The sequence below is a fragment of the Saccoglossus kowalevskii genome, chromosome 10 (assembly GCF_978046115.1).
Source record: "Saccoglossus kowalevskii chromosome 10, keSacKowa6.1, whole genome shotgun sequence".
NCBI classification, from domain to species: Eukaryota; Metazoa; Hemichordata; class Enteropneusta; family Harrimaniidae; genus Saccoglossus; species Saccoglossus kowalevskii.
Window position 1 is genome coordinate 24,920,392 of NC_140650.1, and position 20,588 is coordinate 24,940,979.

The following is a 20,588-nucleotide window of genomic DNA, read 5'->3' on the forward strand; positions in this document are numbered from 1 at the left end:
ATATATATTAGTTTTATTATTGTTTCTACTTTTAGATATTTTTATTGTTATATTTTGTTATTTTAGGTCATGTAACTTAGTTTATTTTTGTCTATCAAAAGATTTTTCATTAGCCTTTGAGGGAAATGTATTATATATTTGGTGCAGCTCCTAATTTACATAGTGAGCCCCTGTTACAAAAGGGAAGCAATAAATAATCTATACGATTTTTATTTTTTGCTACCAACAATTCTCTCAATAGGCATTCAGTATACCAAATTCACATGTTAATACTATGTTAAGTAAATCTATAATAATAGCGCAATAAAATACATCCAGAATACTCTATATGCTATATGGACAAAAACATATATTACATGACTAAAGCTTCAATTCTTGTAAATATTGTAATATTTTGAAAAATGTTTTTTGGCTTCTTTTTGAAAACAGCTAGCAGGTACTTATATCACAATTGGTGAATTTATGAAGATATTTTAGATCCAATTTCTTGTATACTATGGATCAGATGGCTACTTTTTTTAATTCTTTTAATCTACCAAAGCCAGAAAATAAATAATTTTGTGACATGTATCAATATACTAGTGGTAGCTCACTTCCAGAGACTCTCATAAAAATGAGTACTTTTGGCATAAAATTACCTATTTGATTGATGTTAAGAATTTTGTTTTGCTATTTAATCAATGGCTAACTGGTTAGCATTGGCTTCAAGCAAGTTGATCTCCTTGTAGCATCAAGGTCATTCACAATGTTAAAATAATTAAACTGATTAAAAACGGCGATGTTTGCCTTGTCACTGCAAAATGTAACTCGTTGAACTTAACCATTTTTCCTGCATTTGTGTAGCACATGTGTATTTTTAGAAATTGTATGTTTATTTTAAACGTAAGTTATTATTTACACTTTTGTACTATATATCTTGATCATGATCATTATGTCATTATGTTATTTTATTACGTTTATTATGTGAAAAGGTACAACACCCACCCGTTGTAATGCATTAAACGATTTTGTAAACATTCTCTAATTTGTTAATATTATTGGATCGGTGAAACGCACACAAATAATGGCGTTGAACCTTAAAGTGAGCAGGCATCGTTAATGCAACAATGAATTGTGATGTGCTACGCTGTCTATGCAACTCAAATCCAGTATAACTGCGGAGTGTTATGTAAATATTCATATTCATATTCACACTAGTTTGTGTACATTTACATGTATATATTTCGATATTTCGTGTAACCAGAATGAATATGAAGCAGTTTTAAATGTTTCAATGTTTTCAAAAAGAAAAAAAAAATATTTACATTGTATAACAATGATGTAATAAGTATGATAGGAACGATGACAGTGAACTCATCTAATACTGATTGATATATCTTGTACTGAATTTATGTTGCGTGCTGAACGTATTTAAACAAATATTAATAAAGCTAAAATTGAATTCACAATACAGTTCACATTACAAAATGCGTTACGTTCATCAAAATATACAATTTTAGAGATATCTAACACATTCTGTAATGTGATATGATCAAAAATCATAAAAAATGGATTTTTTGATAACCCATTTTCTAAAAATTTTTGAAACGAGCTAAAAATTTCACTGTCTTCCGTATCCAACATTGAACCTGACCTTGAACAAGGCACATGTACATTATCGTTGAACGTTAAATTAGTATTAATTTCCTAGAAAATAATGGATTAATGTACATTGTATGTTAACTATGTTCATAACTATGCTGAGGTATTTGTGATTAACTTTAATATAACTACATATAACTAACCGTGCTAATGGAATCGGGAAGTTGCAAATTATCTTGAAAATTCATTGTAAGCAATTTCCCGCCTTGTCCACATCAATTTCTTGTCATAGAAATAATTCTTAAGATAGTAATAGTAACAAAGATTTGTGCAAAGTAAGTTTTTATAATTAGCACGAATTACAGTAATTTACGTATGTTAAATATAACAAAACTGTACATGTACCTTGTTCACCAGTTCTCCAACAGTCTCTTATGGGCATATCCGTAATCATGATTAACTGTAAATCAGTCATGGTCACTATCTAGGGTCTAAAATCTATTCAGACTCTGGTACCTTGAAGACCATGGATAAACACGATCAAACATAGTGGATGAGATGTTTGTTTTTAACATTTATGGCCATAACTAGACATGATTAAACATAATGATGCTGTTAAAAGTGACCAAAAAGTACACAATTAAAGTAATTTTAAAAACAAACTATGGTCAAGGTGAACCATGATCAAACATTAATGAAGTAGGATTATGTGTAAAATAACAAGTCATTTGACCATGAAAGATTTTCTATAACAAGTTTGCTAATTTCGAGTTGATTCGGGAAAGTGGAAATAACATCCATAGATCTTTAGACAAAAGTCCATGAACACAAACAAATGACTGACAAAGATTGACACGACAATCCACACGAACAAAACAAAATAAACTGTACAAGCACACAGAAATTATTTGTAAAATAAACTACATGACCGCATGATTAACCGTGGTTGTTTGTCATATTCGAGATACATATTCATATTCATTATATTTACTTTATCAGTTATCACAGCATGATAATACTTTACATACAACAAATGTAGGTTTCTGTTCAGTTTGTATAGTTGATATGAATGATGAAATGATTATAATTCGCTCACCTGAACATGCTTTTTGTATATCATTATAACAAGTTACTTAAATTAATTGAACGTTGTACATGGCTTCTCTTTGTATAAATCATATCTGATCGCTTCTAATTAATCTGTGCGTATTAATTACCTAATTTAAATAATTAATTAGTTTTAGCATGTTCTGTGTACGCCTGTTTGTATAGACACATAATTAATAAGTGACATTCTGTGCATATTACATACTTGTTAATTCTCCTTGCAAAACAGTTTGCTAAAATGAACTGTAATGAATTAATTAGTTTAGTGGGCATTACTTAACACACGGGAGCACATTCGCTTAAAGTCTGTTTTTTTACAAATACAATTTTTTCTGCTTGTCTCGACATCAATTCATTTCTGCGGGACTGTTCATCAGTGTCACCATTTCATGCTGTAAACCTTTGAGGTAGTAGATAGCATGTTGCAGCTACAAAATAGCTTTCAGCGGCCTGGATTAACGTCTTAACACATACGCTGATGTTGTATCATAATATCAGTAATGGACTACCCATAGTGGCGTATGTGCTAGGTGTTCTATGCAAGATAGTGTGGTCGCCCACAGCTCTTGCACATACAGCTGTATCTCACATAGAATCGAAATTTCATTAAACAACCTGGAAAAAAAGTGTTGAATACATGTAAAAGATAATTGTTTTATATATGTATAAAATATCGTCAATACTAAAAAACAACGTGTAAGTATCCAAAACCTGTTTTCAGATCTAAAAAACCTTGTATCCAAAGTCTACCAGTTTAAGACAGTGTATATGACATATAATGGCCTTTCGAAAAACTCTACCTGGAGACATTTGATATAATCTTAGCTCCCTTAATGATATATAATCTTGAGAGTGCATTTCATATAGATAAGTAAAGATTACTTGCGCAGACATGGATAATAAAACTGCCTTAAGCATACTATTCTTTGGCATGTCTCAGGCTCTCAGTTTATATTTTTATTACCTCAACGGGCCATTGCCCGAGAAAATATTTCTGGCATAATGAAGCATTAAAACATAATTGAAAAAAAAAAAAACATTTTTATGGTATGTGTAATGTTATGATTGATTGTTCATTTATTTATTTATGTCTGTCCTATTCGACAAAGTTATTGTCTCCGCTGGTTGGCATAATTATTTCTAAAGACAGTCTTGCTTGTGCAGGTTTAATGAATACTTACTGTGCGTAGTTGCATATAAAATAGCTTATTTGTCCGAGTTTTGGTTTGTGCATTACCAATTGTACTTTTGAAAATAGTGTATGTGGTGAGAATCACGTCTACCTGCAGTTGTGAGCCGCCTTTGCCATGATCATGAGTTCAAATTCCCTGTCTAGTGCTGTAATGTATGCAATTGATTTGTCTATTATGTAACGAGTTGTAGTTTTAATCAACTAAGGAGATGCAGCATTTGAGATTAGGCTTATATTATTTACTTGATGCTTCAACGGAGAAGGTATCGCGTTGTAATAAATTAGTACTGACCACGCTTCTGTCAACTGCTTTATACAACGTATTATTGTCTTGATGACCGAAACATGTCAGTTCTCCAGCGAGGAAATATTTAGGGCTTGTAACAAGGAGGGTCGGGCTTTTGCTCTGTTAGAACGTATCTATAATAGAAGTCGATTCCAAAGCCAACAACGTGTAAACAATTGAAATATTGTCCGTAGATGCACGTCTATCATTTACATAAGCACATGCGCCTCTATTTGCGAGAAATTTGTATATCATTTTTTTGTGTTTGCTTTATGATGTTGTTTTCTGAAAATCACACTGCTCCATGCCAGCTTTTAGATGCGTTGTATGTATAATAACTGCCACTTCAAATCATACATGAAAGTAATCCACATTAGTTCTTTTTGTTCGACATTTGATATGATTTGAAAGGTGTGACTGCATAAATCTATAATTTGTTCATATAATTGCAGCAGCAGGAGTTGTAAGATATACAGCGCCCACTCAATGTGATATAATCAATTGCTGTCACGTTTTAAATGGCTGGCGTTTGATTTCACTGTTTTGATATTTTGAGCACAAGGAGAAGAACCCTTAACAGGCTAAAAACTGTCTCGCTGTGAGCCCCTCACACTGTGATCAAAATTTGCGGTGAAATAAATTCAACATAATTATTGGGTTGTTAAGTTCAAAATTTAGCACTGAAACAATGAGTTTACTTCTTTTATGGATCTTATGTAGCGGGGTGATTTAGCAAAAAGTACTATACTTTGAAGTACATAGGTGGTAAACAGATATACTGCCTTTCTGTTGAATGTCTTAGTTTGTGTGATACAAGTATCTGATGTTAAATATACAATGCATAACCTTGCAAGCACTTTCACTGAAACCTGACTGTATGATTGACTGTGTGATTGAACATTTTTATAATGTAATGATTGGACCAGGTTTTGAAAGTTGAGAACGAAATACAGTTGGTCTGTTTGTTCCTGTTATTACGCTCTCTTCAATTGTTTCTGTCGATTTTGCTCAGGCTGTGTACTTTGTGACCACTGCTTACAAGGAAAAAATCCTTCTTCACATGTGTATCTGCACAAGGAAAGGGATGAGTATTTTGGATGAGTAAATATATATGTGTAATACAACTTTAGGTTATCATAGTACATATAAGATACAAATCAACTACTATGTCTTACTCATTTCATTGACTGCAAGAACTAATTCTTGTAAGCTCAAGCTGAATACCATAACATTGTATCATTGTCAGGTATTTTACAGATCGATTATCATGGTTATAAAATATTCCCCTATTGATAACCTACTAAAGAAAATTGGTTTATTGAACATTTTCAAATATTTTATATTTTATTAGAAATCTGTTAATATAAGGTTAAATCAGCCAGTTTGAGTAACATACGTAACTATGTCGTACTTCATTAAATTGTGATGAATAATATATTACACTTTACTTTGTGATGAGCGAGTGTTTACTCAATACACATGCACTCTTGCTACATATAATGACTTAATTCTTATATTGCTTCGAGCAATGACATGGACAGGAGTATTTATAAGTACGAGGAAGTGAAACCAACCCACAGGCTAAAGTCATTGCATACCAATGAGCGTGTGTTAAGCTTTTGTATGTACATACTGATTTGTGAAATTTAGCTTCTTATAATGGAGCCATCAACGTTGAAATCGAAGGCTGTCGTTGTATGGGAAACACAGAAAAAAGGTTGACTAATGGATGCTTGTGATGAAGGGGTGGGGTCTACACTGACAAATAAAAATAAGCCTGCAGGTAAATTAAAATACGTGATTGATTAAGCATCATCATCTTGGGGGGGGGGGGGGGGGTGAAGTGAAGGGAAAACAAATTTGCACAATTTTCTCTGACTTCATCATCAGAATCTAATTATGTTTTTTTTTCTTCATAAAATTAATAAGCTATATGTATTTTCAAAAATATATAATTTGTTATCAACTCTTGAAACTCAGCCACTGCATGTGTTTTTATATGAACAGGAAATAAACTGATTGAGAAAAGTACCCCTACCAATTCAGTTTATTGTTATGGTTGTCATGGTAATAGGCTGAATGGATTTCATAAATACTGATTATTTAATATGGGTATGGTAACAGGGTAATGTACCTTATGAGTGTTGATAATGAAGGTCATAGGAGAACATTTATTGAGTGGGTAATAACAAAGAAATTTATTCTATGAACACTGGTTGCTTTACTTGAGTTGTTAGCATGTGTGTATGTGCATATAAGTAGTTAATTGGCAGATCAAATATGCATTCATTAAGGAGTGTTTCTCTCATTCCTTGTCTTCTTTGCTTAAGCAAATTGAAGATTCATGCCTATCACCACCGCCACCACACTCCGTATTTCATTGTATTGACCCTTATTTGGTCAATGACATGTCCAGGATTCTTTTAGTACGTATATATGCCATCTGTCTCTAACTAAATTAATTATGACGTAATGTAATTGTATTTTGCAGTGATGGAGAGATCAGAATAAAATACTAGCTATTTTTGTTTCTTTTTAGCAGCAAAAAGGAAACAAAATATTGACATGTCGACAGTCAATGACTCTTCAATGTTTTCAGGATCTCCAACATTTACATTTTCTTCTTTTTAATAAACTGGTGATATATATGATGAACCGCTTGCTAGCATTGCAGCCTCATCTGTCTATTTACCTAAGGTTTTAAGTATTCTGTTTCTAGGTATATTGATCACTATGAATATACATTTTAGAAGTATGAAATAAATAATATACAAATTTTCGTTGGTTAAACTATGTCAAAAGTAGGCAATACAGAAAGCCGGAAAGTAGTTTATTACAAAACACGAACATTCATTACTAGCCATTTGTTTGATGATGGCTACATCCCAGGTTATCCTGTACTTTCTGCAAGTATCAATTCTGTGACTTTAGGTTTGTAACATTCAATAAGGCGTGCCTTCTCATTTATGGGGTAGGTGGATCGTAATTATTTTGTACAAAAATGTGTTTATTTAAAAGGAACATTCATTTGAAATGAAATACTAAACCGTTTATTCGTAAATAACCAAAAGATGTTGTTATTTTCTTTGTTATTCACAACCCACATTACTACCGAAGTACATATTAAATGGGCCACCCAAGACAAAAAGTTATTTTCAAATTTGATTAAGGCATTTATGCAATGGGAATTATGCCCATAATTAACAACGAAATTATAGTAAAATTAAAAACAAATATGCAAAATATTGCAGCAGCATTTGTTAGGAGGTTAAAATTGTTGTTATGGAAATAAACGGGCATGGAATAATAATGAACTGTTTTTTTGTCGGGAAACGTTTATACTGACATACACTGTTGCATTTTATGAGTAATTCAGATAGATATTCAGATAGATCGGGTTGGCGAAAGCTTTTAATATTGATTACACTGTATTTAATGTACTATTTGTGCATATCAATTAAGGAGCAACATTTATCATTAAGACACCCAATTACTTTACAGAGTGTTTGACCTCAAGTGACAATATTATTTTCCAGTGTGTTTTAGTAAACTTGTACTTTATCTCACTGCTGTCTGAGGGTATACAGAAAAAAGATTCCCGCTCAAAGACGTGTTTTCCTTAACTATTCAGTCGTTACTATACTGCGTTATTTGATGTTAAATGGAACATTTGTTAGATTGTTTAAGCTGATTTCTGTTCCCTTGATTGACATTTACATATCCGAGCTCTGAGTTCAGTTTTCACGACTTTATTCCCCTACATTTTTGTTGCATCTATAAAAATGTAAATTTTCGTTTTAAAAATAGAAACAATTATAATATAATACAAAAATTTAAACATACAATTAAAAATAAAATAAAAAAGATTTCTATATAAAGTTGAGATGAAAATCCGTTATTTGAATATAATAACTGTATATCACTGAAAATAAAACTTTAATGTTTTCATATCATCTTACTCTTACATCTTACTCTTTAACTAAATCATCATCAAATGTACTACTACATTGTTTATACAGTGAGTAAAAGATGTTTTATACGAGTTTATGGCGTTAAAGTTGTTCAATGTCTATATATAGTTACTTTCATACTATATAATCTGAGCAATTACGTTTATTTTGGCGTCTGTACATCTGTTATCAAAGGTTTCAACCCAGTGATTTCAGAGTAGTAACCCATAATGGAATGGTGATTGCTGGACATGTGCCAGATTCTACACGCCCCCCTCCCTAACTAATCTAACATGCTCAAAACATTGCCAAATCATCTGTTTCATTAAATTTTACTCAACTCCAGATTGTTGACGTCATGCCATTGCCACTCCAATTGTTCATGCTGATAAAGTATACATATCATTCATATGCATATTAAATTAGATACCCATTTACCTGGCAAGCATTTGTAGTTGTCTTAGACAAATTCATATTCCCTTAAGTGTGTACTTAGGGTTAATTTAATTTTTTCCATAATGACTGGTTTCCCTCAAGTTGCTTAAAGGCAAAGGTCACATAATATAATCTGTACAAGGCAATTTCAAGTCTTACTGTTATCTTTAACCAGAATAATTGTATTCTATATTTAATTACTTTCAAATGCCGTATTGCCGTAAATACTCTTTCGATCTTGTGTTATTTTATTTCTCATCACATGACAATGATTTCGTTAAATAGTGTAAATAATATCTTGTCTTACTGATGTACATCGCCAAATTACAAAAAAAGGCATTCTTATAATTACTTCCCCAAATGTCGTGCTTTCCTTGTCACAATAAACCTGTTTCAAACTAACGTTAAAAAAACTGTTGTTTATAGATTCATAAATTTGTCGACTACAAATCAATATCTCGGTCAATATTATATAATTCTATATCAGTTGTCAACAAATCATATGTCAATTTAGCAATAAAGAGATTGCAATATATAGCATTCTATTTATGCACTGGTGCATGTGTATATGCATCAATGCAAGAGCGGTAATATTTATAGCAAGGAAATTGCATGTCACATTGCACCTTCAATTTTTGTTTTTACCTTATTTATTGGCGCTCCAATCCTGCAACACTGGTAAGTATACTAATTGTTATGGCATAAGTATGGCATGGGAGATATCTGTCTGTCAGCGCGTTGCTGACTTCAACCCCTCCTCGAGCATAACTTAATAACTCAAAGTAATCAAACTTTAAATACATAATGGGAGATAATCAAATCTGAATTAGATCGAAGTGGGCAGGTCATCCATCCATACATACATACTTGATTAAATACAGCATTAGACAACTTTGGGTAATTACCGATAATTCAATAAATACTCCTTTCAATACCTACATTTTATGTATATTCAAAGTAGCAATTGACAGTAATTACTGATATCCTAATAATTAGATAGGCTGTAATAGCTGGAATGTGCGTTATTTTAACCAGTTATTCAAATACAATAACTAAAGATCCGTGAACAGTTATCCTACTGTTATCCTAATGTGATGGTAAATATCTATTGCATGGGAAATATACAATGTTTGTCTGATGTACAACAAGACCTCCAAATCAAAGAAGGTAATGGATGTAGTATTCATACGAGAACAAATTAAGGCATCGTTATTTGTGAACAAACCTTTCTTTTCTGAAAGATAAAATGAAATGAGAATGCCAAATTGAGCCAAATGCAACTGTCACGTTGATAGCTTATGGCTACGAAATTTTTCATTTTATCTAGTATTTGCTTCTTGTCTGGAGATTCCCTCATAAATCATGCATACGTCAAGATACATAATTTAATGGATGTCATTTGTTATCAATTTGACATTAAATCTTCACAACTTAGGGATTTCACTTTACACAATCGTAGACTGCTTTTCAACTGCTTCACCTGATCTTGAGATCCAATTGCAATGAATGTGTCATGCTAGCATTTGGTTAACATGCGTTCTCTAACTATACAATTTGCAGCTTAATGTATTATCAATGGATGGTTTATGACCATAGATGTTAAAAGCCATTTGGATTGACTACAGGTGTGTTTCTGCACCATGATCTAGGTTCGCCCCTATTGAATACCACTGATGAACTGTATTTGTTTACACCAGCACTGCAATAGGTTGATTTGGTGCAAAATGTTAAACCCATCTTATTAAGTCCCAGCTCTAACTGCTGCAGATCCACCATCGTATGCATGGCGTTTTCAGACTGTATTGATCTTTTGCAGCTAATGTCACCCATGTCATCATATAAGCAAGTTCAGCGATGAAAGTCTGAATTTCTGCCACCCGAATCGCTGTTATTCTTTAAACCATATTTATCAATATATCTGTGACATCTCTCGTCTGATTTCAAATCACAAGTGGTTCTATGTTATCAATGAGTCTTGTTGCCGAGGTGAGGAGCGTCACTGTATAGTGTAATATATATTCTGTCCTGGCTATATAACGAAAATTCACTCATCATTCACATCCTTGAGAGTGGACATTCCATCCACATGGAACAAGAGTATCCTGATATGTAAACTTTTTATCCAAGCAACAATTTACATAACAATTGCGTAGTCTACTGATATATTAAGAAGCATATATATTTGAACAATATAAGCATAGTTTAGCTAGTGAACGAACATATTACTTTGAACTAATTTACATCCTTGGGTTTCCCCTGTACAAAGGCAGAAGTAGAAAAACATCAAAAATGGCTTTCCACCTCATCTCGTCCTTAGGGTCATCATGCATTGCGAATGCATGTGGTGCCTCAGTGATTCACTGAGATTCTCTTTGTACTTGTATGTTTGATTAACAATTTCTTGTAACTGAATGTTTTTTTTTATTACAGTTATTAGTATGAGATAATTTGTGTTTTTTTACATTAACACTGATTGAAAACATGTACATGTATACACTTCATTATTCAGCAATTCTTATAAATCTCTACACTATTTACCACCCAAATTCTACGTGAAAAATGTATACAGGTTGCCGTCACACGCAGTTGCATGCATTTTTTCACATATAATCCATCCTTTTCATCTTGACCGTATCATCATAGATGAAGACCGAGGTATATGAGATTTTTGTGTTCGTAGTTGCAACAGTTTTTATTCAATTTGTCGACCAAGTTAGATTTGGTAAGTCGTTAAATTTCACCTAAAATTTCTTCATCTTGTTGTTACAATAAATAACTCAAACATTCCGACTCAAAATGCATTATGCATCATCATAAAATTTACAATACAATATACAATTTCTGAATCTGCGTTAGGGCAAGCTTTGATGAATTGTTACCTGGAAGTTGTAAATGCTATTCTTTGGCCGTTTGCATCCCATTCATATAAATACATGTATAATTATCAGTCACCTGCATACATTGCTATAGAGGCGTACTAACATAATTTCATAACTATTTTATTTCTGCTGCTCTACCCTACTTCAATTATTATATAAATTAGTAGTGTTGTGTTTTTGATTTTATCATCCCATTGATATAAATACATGTATATATCATCAGTCACCTGCATACATTGCTATGGAGGCGTACTAACATAATTTCATTACTATTTTATTTCTGCTGCTCTACACTACTTCGATTATTATATAAATTAGTAGTGTTGTGTTTTTTATTTTTTTTTATTTTTTTTTTCTATATGGGCTTTGAATACAGTAAAAACAATTAACAGTAGCAACAGAGTCAAATTGTTGAATCAAATTGATAGAGTCCGGAAATATATAACGAGCAGCTACAGTTGTCAAGACATGAAAAAGATTACTGTACCATATGCAGGCTTATTCATTCATTAGGCTATACTCTCCATTGGTAACAAATCATAAACCCCTGAGGTTCTTCTTAGATGCTTTGGAATTATATTCTCGTATGTTTCACTTATAATTGCTCGAAAGATTGCGCCACATGCTATCAAGATGCAATTGCTGGTTATGAGAAAGTAGAACGTATGTGGAATATGTGTCAGAATGATGCATGTAAGTGTTGTGTATTGTATTTAACGTAAATAGGCACAGTTCGTGAATTGCAATCTTCAAGGTGAAGCATTGTAATAGCTGCAGCAACCTTATAAAAAATTGCACTCGATATAATGAATTGCAGTATTACAGTATATGAGTGTAGAGCATCGAAATGTGAATAGCTGCAGCAACATCATAGCGTACAGTAGTATCGAATAGCTTTATGAACGTCATAAAGCATTGCAACAACAGCCTCGTAGAGCATTGTTCTATTGTAATAGCTGCAACAAACTTGTGCTTTGCAATATGCTACTGTCTGAAACAACACTAGACAGGGTAGTTTGAAAATGAAGCTTTGGTCTGCATACATATATAAACTTGGTTATGTAACTATTTTGTTGGTCACACATTATTTATCATTTTCGATCAACAGATGGAAATTGGTTTACATTTGATAGACATTGATGTAAAATAATGTGTCCAAGCAATTTCATTTCGCTTTGATCATAAAGGGTTGTTTAGCATGTCAAATTCCAATTGCCAGGGTACAGTTTGGGTTGGTTAAATATGGAGAGAATTAGAAAGTAATAGATGGCACAGGTGCAGTAGCAAATTTCAAATCACACTAAATACAATCTAAGCATAATACAGAGCCAAACCCCACAATGCGGGTATAGTAAACAGGAAATTTAGGGCCAGATTAAGCCAATCTTCTACTGAGTGGTGAAATATATTATCTCTGTGTAAAGAGTAGTATAATTGGGCATCTACCACTGGACTTGTACACAAAAGTATGTTTTACAATACAACTGCTAGGATGAATATGGATCCCGAAATATATATATATATATATGTCACTCATCCATAATGAATAGCAGTTTATACATACAGTGCATCCTCGTAAATGAGTTTCACTTCCTGGTTTTCATGATTATCTTTCAAAGGCGGAGAATAAAATGTACAGTAATAAAAGGGGTAGCTCCCATATACTATATGGCATATATACTGCTAAAATATATATATGTTGTTTAAAATGGGATTGAACTCATAAATACATCATTCAAACTTCACTCTAAAACGTATTACCATAAATGCTAATTATGATTAAATCACCGAAAGCTTTCTACCCTTTCTATATAAGGTCAAAAACTGACTTTCATAGATAAGCATAACGTTGGGAAATAGGAGATTAACTCTTGTTATTGATTAAAGTTGTTGATTGACTGTTTGCTTCTGAGTTTGGAAATAATTCATTCAACATATACAGGTGAAGGCCAGATTTGTCCGAAAACTAGTCAGACGTTTAATGGTACATTTACGGAGAAAACAGATTAAGTGGTACATTTCATGATTTACGGGGAACAAGATAAATTGTATACTTCAAGATATACAATCAAGACTAGTACATGAAGAGAATGGGCTAAACATAACATTTAAAGATACATGGAAAACGCACTAAACAGTACATTTCATGATATCAATATTGATAAAAAGTGCGGAGCTGCAGTGATGAACTGACATTGGCGAGAATTCAAAATACTGTTATATATATTTTTAAATCTACCATATAACGTCTATATTTAAATATATAAATCTGTAAATGCTAAATTTACATTTTTTTTAACGAACACTAACAACAAAAGTTAATAGTACAATCTCTAGTTTTCTATTTTCTAACTTCATGCTAAATTGTTGATCTAAGAAAGTGAGTATTTGGCCTTATTAACATGGATTGGTGAAAGGTTTGATAATTATAATCATCGTTTTTGGTAATGCGTACTGAAGGTCAAAATTGATCATATATAGGTAATTGTGACCGAGATGAAGCTTATAAAAATAACCTTTTAATGCTAATTTGTTGACCTAAGAAAGGGAGCACAATTTGTTGACCTAAGAAAGGGAGCATTCGGCCTAATTTAAATGAGTTGTTGAAATCTTTTGGAGATTTAATAACTATAATCAGCGTTTTTAGCAATGGATACATAAAAAAGTTCGTCATCATATATATGTAATTGTTGTGACTGAAATGATGCTTATAACATTTACTCTTGTAATCCACAAGAGTGGGCACCACGACATGTCTATATAATCTTTTACATAACATTGCATTATCCTGACAACACATTAACATGTCACAGAATTGTATCCAGATTTCCCAGATTAGGATTAAATAAGACTAACTGTTATGGCTTTACTCCTATACAAGTGTAATACAATCAACATTTTACAACTTTCTAAAAAGAGCATACACTTAACCCTGAAGAAATAATACAGACAATGTATTATTAACTGATCGATTTAAGCAATTTGTATGCAATCATAAAGGACAGCATCTCATCGCCACTACCATTGCCCACACGACCAAAACAACTACATCCACCACTGCAATCAAAATCCACAGTCTGATAGTAATTTTAAATTTCTACCTGACTGCAAGATTGACAGATTTACATTCTATAAGCATTTCCATCTAGTTCTTAAAAGTTAGAGAATTGAATCCTAATCTACGCGTGTCTAATGGACAAAGTCACTAAATTCCATAAGCTGCAGCACTAAGCACTTTTCATCTGCTATTTAGAACTACAAATATATATTACTTGGTATAATATTACAAATGCATGCAGTAGGTGATATTAAAATCCATAACCATGCAGATGTTTTTATTGGAACTTCACGAATGAATCGGATGACAATTAAGCTCTCAACTAGCATATGTCGAGTGAAATGATCCTGCAAAATAGAGTATGTAGTCGTGTTTATCCCAATCTTGTTATTTCTAAATAATGTTTCAATATGTTCAGGGACGAGTAATTTGGGCATGTCAGTCTGTGTCCATCTTTCTGTCTTATGACAGTTTGCTCATTATTCATGTATTTTGATTATTCATTTTGCATGTGATTACTGGCAAACAAAGATCAAACTTGTGATCAAAGGCATCTCGCCACTGCAGGCGGATGTGATTCTCATCAAGACACAGTAACTGTTCTAAGAAGAACTGTTCCAAATGGAGTGTAATGAGCATGGTCCCACTGTGACTAGTTGTTAATGTGTAAACCGAATCCCCGATATATAATATATAGCTACACATATATGTGTTAAGTATGCATGGTCCAATATTAACCCTATGCAGTTAGGATTATTGACCCCAGGGATAATCTCAGAGACAATCAGCGTGTCAAATTAATGTAATTACAGGCAAATTAAGTTACGTACATTACAACACAAACTAAACACAAGATTCGTATTAACGACAAACCACTACTGCAGACATGGTCTTCATCACGCCCTCAGTCCATGTTCATAGAAGACAGGTTCAAAATGGAATTCAATGAGAACAGTCCCACAGTGGCTAGTTGTTAATGCACAAGCTAAGTCTTTGACATGTACTCACAGTGTATAGTATATAACTACACACATATAATCCAAGTATTCATGATACATTATGAACTTTATACAGTTAAGACTAATTCACCCTTTTACCCGCTCTCACTTGTATTTGTTAACATATTAAACACAACTCATTTTCAACACTGGGCTGATTCCATTAAGATTATCGTTGTAAGTTTATTGACATTTTTGGTGTTGGTTGGTTTTGGTTTTTGGTATTTTAGTGATTTTTGTTCAACTCAGGTTTTCAGTAAATATCTTCTGAGCAAATTCTGTCTGTATTTTGTGAAAACTGGGTAGGCTATGAGGTATCGAGTTTTAACTTACTCACTTGGTTTTGAATTTATTCAATGCATCTTGAATATAAGTTTGATGGGACAATTTTAATTTTGAATGTTCGTAGTGTCTCGATTATGCCCTTCAATCTTGGGATTTTTATGTGTGGCCCTAATATACGTAAATGACCTTAATATAAATCTAAATCTTGCATAAAATGTATGCAAGATTTAGATGTATATTAAGGTTGATTATATTCACTTTCTGTCACTTTTCTTCTACTGCACAGTTTCACAATTCAATTATCGGCCCTTAACCAAATTGCTAAATTCATTAGTTTAATCGATATTATGTTCAAAAAGGAAAGTTTAAATTATATTGTGTCATTTAAATAGCTGTGTGAAATGTTAACCGTGCTTATTGCAACACCAGTCTTGTACTGTGTTATAAGCAGTCCTAAGGGCATTCTTTGAGTGTATCAGCGGTCTATTCAAACACAACAGCTTGATTACTTTAGAAACAGCCTGTCAAAATAAGTGCACATTTCATAATGCAATGACATATTTCAATATAACTGAACTGAGGGCTTTTTGTACTTGAAACCTTTTATAATATTCCATTTCTTTTCTGTTTATACAGTTAATTATTATATGTGCTAGCTAAGGTTTGTTATTATAATTCACTGACAGCTCCCAGCTTGATCACTCCACTATTGGCCATACTTAATCAGACATGTAGACTGTTCTTTCAAGTCGTATCTCCTCTCATTGTGCTTAATGCATGCTGTAAGTGTTAGATGCTTTGATGATCATTGGAAAGGGTTCACTAGCATCCCTGTACTGTGCTGACTGTATTTTAAATCCTTACGTCTGCCTACACGGCAGATGGAATTAGAGTAGTGGTTGCAAAATTGTTAACCTTATTCTCACTAATTTACTCTTTATATTGCCGAATGGGTAAAATAATATTCAAATGCCACATTGTTGAAATAAGAAGAAGCGTTTTAGATTTATTATATCGCTATATAGTACAGCTAACCGAATAGATGGATTTGCAAATGTATCGCATTCTGTCGCCAATTTATCTCCTTCTAATATAACATATTCTTATCACGCGTTTTAATACACCATTGTGACACTGCGTTTCAACTAGACTGGGTCAGCCATAGTGATTTTATTTTTTACTAGATCATCTCATAGAAAAATGACCTCAAAGACATTGACAATCATAGACGTTATGCGGCGATACTTATGTTTTCCCAGAGCACGTTTACATCTCCAGTCTAGTGGTTAAAATTCATGATTAAAAAATATATGATGCAAGAGAAATGAAACAACTGCTTGACCCGGATGCAATGCAAAACGAAAATGATAAATGCGCGACACGAATATGGTACGCGGTGAATGCTCCACTTCCACAGATACCTGCGATTGCGAAAATAATGACGGTTGCTCTACAGTCGTACTATAGGTCATGTTACGTTTTGTCACAAAGAAGATTGTTACGCTGATTTATCTGCTGTACTGTTGTCATCGAATCGTCGACCATTACTTGTATCATTTGTTTTTATCATTCACTCAGCGTTAAGTTGCATTTGTAACTACTGTAGACTATATCCCAGATAGATTGTATCGTATTTATTCTCTACAGATTCCGAGTGGGGCGTTTATTTTATCATCTTATTTCGAGATGGTATCTCTTTTTGAGACTCATACCGTGCTATTTAAAATTTATATTTGCTATTCACTTTTCGTAGGTGATGTGCGGTCTCAGACTATCATTTTAGAATATGTAATTTTCTATTATGAATATGTTTGCTGTTATATAAGCACAAATTATGCCGTGGAATATTTATTTACTTGTTTAAAATCGACCGACATTGGCGAAATTAATAATGATGAAATATTAGACTCCAGATTCAAATTTAGTGATTACATTATAGTTCCTTTTTTTAATTGCAGCCAACGAAAAAAAGAAAGTCCAGTATGGATCCCCTGGCGTACAAAAATAAAGTGAAGGAGATAAAACGGAGAATAGAATTGCGGAAAACAGTGTTATCCGCTAAGCAACCTGAAACTTTTTTGCATGTGAAATCAATGAGCCGACATGAGATGGAAATAGAAAGATCTCTTTATCACGGAACTGATAAAGCCGAATCATTGAATCATCTAATTGCAAGTAAGGAGTTCGTTCTAAGTTTGCATTCAACCATTTCATTTAATGGCATATACCTGACTTCATTGCCAAATTGTTATGTTTCACGTCATTTTAAAGTATATGATGCATATAATATAATATAGATTAGCACATGCAATCCAGTCATTGAAAGATAAACTGTCTATTGATGTGGACCATTACTTAGCTCAATGTAGCCACAAGAGTTTTGAAGAACATGGACGCGCGACTGTGGTACTTTCTTTAATGTATTGTCTCTCATTCAATTCAGAAATAGTTTATAAAACACATGCCATATTTACACAGTTTTCTATATCTTAATTTGAAAATGTATAAATCAATGCTTGACGTAACAGATTTAACTATAATATAATATAATGTTTTAAGAGTTGTAGTCGCTGGTGGTAGTGGGAGCATTTGAATTATACGTGCAATGCATTTTATACACGACATATGACCCATATCGAACACGACGCATTGCAACGAACACCGACCTATAGCATCAAGGGTGTTAAAATGTGTAACTGCAAATGGTATGATCCTGCATAACTTTGGCAAAATAACTATTATGTCACATGCATGTGTAGCATAATTCAATAGTGAAAGATACACATTTTGTAGATGATTTTAATGGCATAACCGTTAGCCCATGCAATGCTACAAGTTCTTTCAGAATCATCTTTGAGTTCAGAGGTTGTGAGTGTTCACATCTTTGAACACAAATAAGCCGTCACGATATGCATTCACAGTTGTCAGGCAATATTAGAGTTGATCTCTATATCAATATCTAAAGTTTTTGTTTCTGACGAAATCGGGGTCTATTATTTTGGGTTTCGCCGCTTCCCAGGGACCATGTCTCAGATATACATTGTCAAAAAGGGTGTTATTTATATTTGTTCTTCAGCTGCCCACTCAAGACCGCCATGGATCCTGGTATAGCAAAATGAGGTGGGTGTGGGTGTGCAGCATAATAACACTTGCTGTTTTTGTCTATTGTGTCTTACTTATCGAATATCGAATAATGCCCGCTCTGACAAGCCGCGGATCCAGGGCTAGCTTTGACTGACCTTATTCACAAACACACAAATACCGTGTATGATGACTTACATGTGTATGTTGATGTTTTTTAATCACTTGATCAAGTATTATTGACTGGTGATCATTTTGGTCACCAAGTTTATCAACTTTTTGTACTTGATGAACGCGTCCGGAACCGCTCCATTCATTTTTATATCATGATATAAAACCACGAGATCTCAGTGTGTAAATTTATCCGTAACAGAGATTGCATATACGACTGAAATGTTGTAACATGGTGGTGCATAATCATGCATCTACTAACTGCGTTACAGGTGCTTGTCATTTTAACGTCTCTTTCTCTGAGATGGCTTGTCTAATTTTGATCAATCTCAGTATTAACTACGTTCGTCAGCGATCCAACCAAATATGCTTGGTCCATTACTGTAACAGTACATTACTAGTACCGACTGATCACATGACGATATAAGCAGAAGAATTACACTAATATATTACACACAGAACGAGGACTGTGCATTGTCAACGCTTATTTACTATTATAGTATAGTTTGTGTTGTAGGTTCCCTCTGAAACATTATTTTAGTACATATACAATGTAGGATATCTCTGACAGACAACAACAACAGACGTCTCGGGAATCCCTGATTCTGTCGTGAACACGAGCTTAGTAATGGAATATAAAACTTGGCTATTGTACAATAGCCATTGTGCAATTATAATATACAATAGTTGTAATTAATACACTACTTCAACATCGCTATAATTACATTATACACTACCAGTATGTTTTACTTCCACACACACCGGTGGCCATTTGTCATGGTTTCCATGTCAGTTTTTCTGGAATACAATGAGTGTTTCAGTTCAGTTAAATATTACACCAGCATCGATGTTTTTGCCGAATAGCTAGTCGATTTCAATGTAAAATTGTTAAATCGCCATTTTGACATATCCTGAGCTGTTTCTCAGAGATGATGGAATAGCACTGCCCGCTATTTATCATCGTTAATGAATGTCAAGGTATATGGCAGGAAAATGTCTGTCCTCCTACTTGTCGTTGTCTCTATTGTAAAACTTGTTCTTGTGGTTACAATAACTCAAACAGTTTCTATCAATTTTCTTTCAAGCTTAAAAAACATGTTTAGGGTCTAGGGCAAGTTCAACTTTTGGTATGTATATTTTTTAAAGTTAGTGGTAAAATTTAACTTATAATTGCTTATAATTGCCTTCTTGTGGTTTCAATGGTAATTTTCATTTCCAAATTTTGGAATTTTATCAATAATTATCAAATGTCACCAAGTTTAATGTTGGTGTAACTAGAAAATGCAATTTTCAAAATATAGAGTAAAATGTGGCTGAAATGTATCTGTCTATTAGAAAAGTGGGACACGTAGTATTATTCGAGGAACATGAATAACGATTTCTATAACACAATAAAAATGCGCAATGTTTCGATATTTTAATGCATCGTTCCAGGATTTCTATACTGGCTTTTGCCATGCATTACAAAAATCGTATATTGTTATCCATCCATCCACTCATTTGTTATTTAATCTAGATTCTCAATGGAAAAGCTTGTAATATTCACGTTATATTAAAAAAAGCGA

At 33.0% G+C, this 20,588-nt stretch overlaps 1 protein-coding gene across 1 annotated transcript in view; it reads left to right on the plus strand.

Annotated features, from left to right (window-relative positions):
* LOC102805119 (RNA-binding protein 41-like) overlaps positions 1–20,588 on the plus strand; it is an 82,267-nt gene that overhangs the window by 40,388 nt on the left and 21,291 nt on the right. The window contains exon 5 of the mRNA XM_006815405.3: positions 17,730–17,946. Coding sequence (XP_006815468.1) covers positions 17,730–17,946 — 217 coding nt within the window. The remainder of the gene's footprint in view (positions 1–17,729; positions 17,947–20,588) is intronic.